The sequence below is a fragment of the Corylus avellana genome, chromosome 3, assembly GCF_965113065.1.
Source record: "Corylus avellana chromosome 3, dhCorAvel1.hap1.2, whole genome shotgun sequence".
Taxonomy (NCBI): Eukaryota; Viridiplantae; Streptophyta; class Magnoliopsida; order Fagales; family Betulaceae; genus Corylus; species Corylus avellana.
In genome coordinates this window covers 9373715-9379580 of record NC_142492.1, presented here as the reverse complement: position 1 = coordinate 9379580, position 5866 = coordinate 9373715, and the positions used below count along the sequence as shown (strand labels likewise).

Below are 5866 nucleotides of genomic sequence, written 5' to 3'. Positions count from 1 at the left end.
ATGGCTAATTTAGGAAGTCTGTTGTAGGTGACTTTTTGTAATTTTTTTAACATTTTTCCTAAACTTAGGAAAGGAAACTACATATACTGTGAATGCTCTAAGAGGCTTTTGATGCAGCGTATCTATCCAAGTAGTTGCGTGAGCACTCGTTTGGGTAGATATACGTCATGCTCGGACAAGTGAGTCCCATCGGGAGAAACAAGTAGAAGTAAAAAAAGTTGCTAAAAAATTTAGCATGCAAGGCTTTTTATAATTAGGATTTTCATCAAAGTTATGCAGTTCGCTCTTCCACTTCCACCGAATAAACCTGTATTTTGTGTACATTACGAGCATATGGATAATTACAAATACACATTGACACGCAACTAACAGTTGAGTAAAACACCTGCAATTTTTTTCCCCTTAACAAACGATGACCCTTGAGTATATACAATACGTGAAGCCCTTCATCTCCAACTTCATAGGTTAGTAACTGTTGTATTGCCTTAAAACTGGATTGATCCTGCACAAGTTTGAGGATTATATATACTGAGCTGTTTCAGTGTCTTGGCTTGATGGCAATTAACAATGATCATCTACAAGCATCATTTTCTACGCTGGATATTTAATTTACTATGAACAATCGAAGCAAACAAGCATTGAAAGTGGAAAGAAAGATAGATTATGGATTTAGAAGGAACCCATGCAAATTAGGATCAAGAATGGCTACAATCCCCTGCTCAAATTGTAGCCATCCCAAATGCAATTAAGAGAGGCTTCTTATAGAACCCACGAGCCCGTGCAGACTTTTGCTGCTTGAGGCTTGCTAGGGGATGTGGGCCCCATCAGGGGCCTCCCGGCCCTACAAATTAGGAAGCTGAATGAAAGTGGGCCTAAGCCAGAACTAGATCCCATAGTCCAGTCAGCCCTAATTTGCAGTTGGTCTTCTGCTCAATTGTCTGACCATTTTTAGGAGAAAACTGAAAGTTGAAGTAGACATGAAGTATGTTGTACCTCCAATCAAGCTTGGCTTCCTTCTGGCAATGTAATCAAGCGTGTTTTTGAGTCATACACCAGTTCAGTTCCACAACTGAGACAAAATTGAACTTGAAACAGTTAAAAACAATGGGATACAAACCTGCCTCTTTCACAAATCATATCCAGATTACTGCAGGAATGTATATGAATGTAAAATCACAGGGCCAGTCAATTCATGCAGTCCACAAGGATCTTTGCACTTACTTGGAACATTTGACACTGTTGCTGGTGCCACCACTAGAAATTGACAATATGGTGCCAAAGAAGGAGAGATTCTCAGTACCACAATTGGGACATGGGCCCTAGAAAAGAATATTATTTTAGTTGCAATATGGAACAACATCATGGGATAGAGATCCCCAACAATTTTGGGGTTCGGGTTGTTAGCAATTCGAACAACAAATGAAAGAGAATTAATATGAAGTCCATCTGCCCAAATAAGTTTTGAGCTATTCGTCCACCTATTTGAACAGGTAGGCCTCATAGGAACTTTCACATTTGCTGTATAAATTACTAGCAATTCAGATAGCAAATTATTAGGGATCTAGATCCAACATTATAGGGCTGTTCTATTTATCTTAGAAGAGATGTTGACAAATACACTACCTTTAAGATCAAAAAATCCTTCACAATCACATTTGTAAGTGATAGAGCTAGCCAAACTATGAGGGGCACAGCAGCAAACCATGTGAAAATGAAGCTGAATGGCTCGGGGAGCTGCAATTCAACATTATACAAAAAGAGCATGCATTGTAAAGTTTTACCTAGGAAAGTTAAAAAGTAATGGGTTATTGTAGGACAAGATAATTCATGAACGTTCTTCCCTTTTGGATTTTAGCATGGCTGAGAGAAAGAAAAAGGAAAAGAGAGGGGCATTTTGAATTTTTGAGACCTATAAGCATTCTTGTTTCCCAAAAAGACTAGAATTTCTGATGTGAAAACTAAGTTTTCTGACTTTCTGAGTTGGCTGGTAATTATTGGGAATAGTTCATAAATAATCATTGAATTTGAGAGTATAAAGCAGCGCATTTCATGAAAATGAGGGGGTTATCAACACCCTACATCTTCTACAAGAATGTGTGCAACACACAGACTTCCGCTCCCAGTAATCAAACCAATTTAATATCCTTATTGAACAAGGTATATGACTTTTCAAAGTTCAAAGAGGACCTGATCAGTCCTGACATTTATTTCAAAATTTTGAGATGCACGGTTTGTGGCTCACTAGGTTGAATAAAACGAGTGCCGCTAGTAATGCTACAACTTTTACTACAATCTCCTTATTGGCTGATGTGATTTTGCCATGTCGATGCCACATTAATTTGTAAGGGGCTGTGGAACCCTAAACATTTTACGAATAAAAAAAAACCGATGTGGTCGTAGTTCCATAATTTATGTTTTGGATTATTGGCCTAGCTAAATTTGGGACAAATGCACAAAAATTTAGTAAGTCACTATTGCTGACTGCTGAGGAAGAGCTAAAGAACATGAGAAAGTGTGAGTTCTTTCTTCTTTATTTTTTTTGTGGTTAGTCCTAGAACTGTGTCTATTGACTTTAACGCTTCATCAAGACAAGTAAAATGCAATCTCAACTACATACCTCAAGCAGATATGTAATTTCAAATCCAGTCAGATCATCAAGGAAGAAAAACCTGGTGGGCACATGCAATACAAAATTAATTTGTTATTAGATAAAATATATATATACGACCTCATGACTAGTAAGCAACTGTAAGATCAGAATCCCTTATGTATAGACCTTTACCGTTATTGTTGTTGAATCTCAATCATTTACAACCAGTAGATGAAAGAAATAGAAAAAAAAAAGAGAAGAAAAATAAAATAAAGATGATCACATGTCTTAGATATCCATAAGTATCCAAATCGTTTACAACTAGCAGTGAATAGTAGCTCTACAAAAACAATAATTAATCTCAGAGTCTCACAGATAATTCTGTGAGACAGTTAGCATCACATGAATTTTTAACCTAAATTATTTCAATAAACCATGTTACTTACAATCCTAACGCAACAACCGTCGCTGGGACGTTCAACAGAAGCATCTTCAAATAGTCAACTGTCAAGTCACTGTAAACCTGTGGGAAGAAAGTCAGTCAGTACAATTAAGCCAAGATCTGCTAGCTATATAAAGAGTTATTTGCTGAAGCACCAAATCAAAGTATAATGAAGTAATCTAATAGCAAGTGTATCCCTTGGTAGATAACTTTTAACAACTCATGCCAAGGTAAATCATTTTTGCAGAGAAGACTGGAGACTTAAATACTAATTAAGTCAGGACTCCTACTGAATTAGTGCATCAATGCACCTGATCTGAGCAGTTGATTCAGTGATATTAGTCCCACGAGATTACTGAAGTTAATATTAAGATCCTAGGTGAGTAGGTGGCATCTGATATATTTGTGACTAAACATTGCAGTCTTCACCACTGCAATTTCCAAAGTCCTGGATGGTCTATATGCACATATGCACAAGCAGAAAATGTAAAGGCAGAGCAACTATAGATCAACACTTACCTTTCTACTTCGGAGACTGCATCGTGGACCCTCAACTACAATGTCACTCCCTTCAATCTAAAAAACAATTAAGCCAATAATCAAAATAACATTCAATCAGAAAACTGATACTGCTTACTTAGGATTTACTTCTACTCTTTTTTCTACAATAAAATCATGAAAACACCAAAGAACAATTGCCATTGGAGTGCCTTATATGCCCACTTAACTCTTTCTGAATAAAATTCAAACAAATATTTTCTACTTTTCTCTTTGCCAATGGATGATTTGCCAGGATATACCTTTTGTGAATAATGTGCTTCAGCCATTTCAACAAATTTTAACTACTTGCAATATAGAAAGTCAAGAATTTGGTTGCTGACACGACAATGCAGATCATATTGAGGTAAGTTTCTTTCTTGCCACATATAGAACTTATTTTTCATGCTTTAAACTGTAAAAATTAGATACTCCTACAGCATAATACCAATCACACCTTGGTAGATTCACAAGCAATCAGCTACTTACATATCCTAAGAGGAACTAACCAGGAACATTCTTTGTTTATTCATAATGCTTCTCTGCTCTTTGTCCGAAAGTTTCTATCCTTCCTCAATTAGAGACTTGATCATTTATGTTAATTTATATCTGCACTACTCAAGCACAAACCTTTAGCCTCAACTTCAAATTATCATACTCTTCATTGGTCAGAATTGGTTTCCCAGCCACATAAGCCATTGAAGCTTCAAGAAACTTCTGTTCATCGGAACCTGGATTACGTAATAAACCAATAAATTCCTATTAGAGATTCACATATTGATTAATTCAAAAACATATAACTTGAGGCTCCATTGATAAAGATGAGTCTGTACTTAGCATGACAACGCTGCTTCCTTCCCACATTAATTCTTCCTTGAGATTATCAAATTCCTCATTCGACATTATAGCTTTTCCCTCATAATAGAATGACTGTAGGACATAACAGAAACAACAAATGTGCAGATCAATTTTGAGCATGAAATGGAAAGGCTAACACATTTGTTCTATCCCTTGTTTGGTAGAATTATTATGGATCATATAGCAATACAATAGATAGCAAAACAATACTTGTAGGGCTTGAAGAAACTCTTGTTCAAGTTCACCAATTGACTTTTTCCCTTTTTGGTCTATGCTACAATATGGCAGGATTTTACTGTCGACGATATCAGCTCCTTCAGCCTGGTCTGAAAAATTAAAAGACAAAAAAGAGTCGGCACATGGATTTTCTCATTGAAACCAAGCAACAAGGCAAAGAAATTAAAGCACTTCCTAACTAATATTATCTAATGCCATTAGTTAACAACTATACCCTCAACTAAATGAAAATAATCCTTAACTGTTAAATCACCAGAATTTAATTATTTAATTCGGAGTAAATATAAAAAGGAAAAACCATGACTAATTTTTATTGTCACGTCGTGTCTCAGTAGTATATTAATCTACTCTAACAATAGTAAATTAAAAATTTTAATCCACACCTTGTTGGTCAGCAGTGGCCTTGGTGGAAAGCAGCAAAACTCGGCGTCGAAGGCACACATGCCTTCCATTGAACTGAACCGACTGAACCCTTGCAGAAGAAGATAAAGAAGACACAACAGAAGAAATAGGAACCAAGGGTCTTTTAATGGGGGCTGTGTGTAAACGAGGGGATGCTGAAGTGAAGGATAACTTGCTAGCCATTATGAGAGCAAGGGTGGAGCTGAAGAAGAAGAAGAAGAAGAAGAAGAGGTATTACAATGGTGGGTGTGGAGCTGCTGATCGAGGGGTTTGATGGTCTTCAGGTGGGGGGGTGATTTTTGATGATGATGATGCTGATGCATTGGGAGTTTTCGTGGGGCTGTGTTTGGAGGGAAAGAAAGACAGCCCAAAAGATAAGGCAACGGGTGAATGTGTGGAGGGAAATGCAACGGCTGTTTGGTGTTTTTTGTTTCACAAATGTTTTGGTCTTGACAATATCTGCCACGTCATCGCTTTGATTGTTGTTTATATTGGTGGGAAATCTTGGATGTCTACTATGGTTGACATGTGGATGGTTATCACGTGGGCATGTGGGTCCTACCGTCCTTTTTATTTTCCAGATTTTTTGTTTATTGGGCTTTTTGCTCGGGTTGGTTTGGACCAAGGGTTGTAGTGGGCGTTATTGGGCCGAGCCTTCACATGCTTCTTTTCCGGTCCATGTTTAATGGGAGCAACATTATTTAGCCCATAGTCATATATATATATATATACAAAAGGAAAGCCCATTGTAAGGATATATGTGTGTGATTAAGGCTAGAGATTATAACTAATTGATGGCA

The 5866-nt window shown here is 37.0% G+C and overlaps 1 protein-coding gene across 2 annotated transcripts; it reads right to left on the bottom strand.

Annotated features, from left to right (window-relative positions):
- Positions 1-209: 209 nt before the first annotated feature.
- LOC132175863 (PGR5-LIKE A) lies at positions 210-5473 on the bottom strand. 2 transcript variants are annotated; one of them, XM_059587939.2, is made up of 11 exons: positions 5048-5473; positions 4638-4753; positions 4403-4499; positions 4200-4300; positions 3552-3608; positions 3037-3113; positions 2618-2669; positions 1624-1734; positions 1222-1319; positions 994-1069; positions 210-528 (listed from the first exon to the last, which is right to left on the bottom strand). In XM_059587939.2, exons 1-10 carry the CDS (start codon positions 5247-5249, stop codon positions 1000-1002), a joined length of 981 nt encoding a protein of 326 aa, XP_059443922.2. In that variant the 5' UTR covers positions 5250-5473; the 3' UTR covers positions 210-528; positions 994-999. The 2 variants fall into 2 exon arrangements, with proteins under 2 accessions (XP_059443922.2, XP_059443921.2); XM_059587938.2 differs by having other exon boundaries at positions 210-502; positions 5048-5472.
- Between the last annotated feature and the right edge of the window lie 393 nt (positions 5474-5866).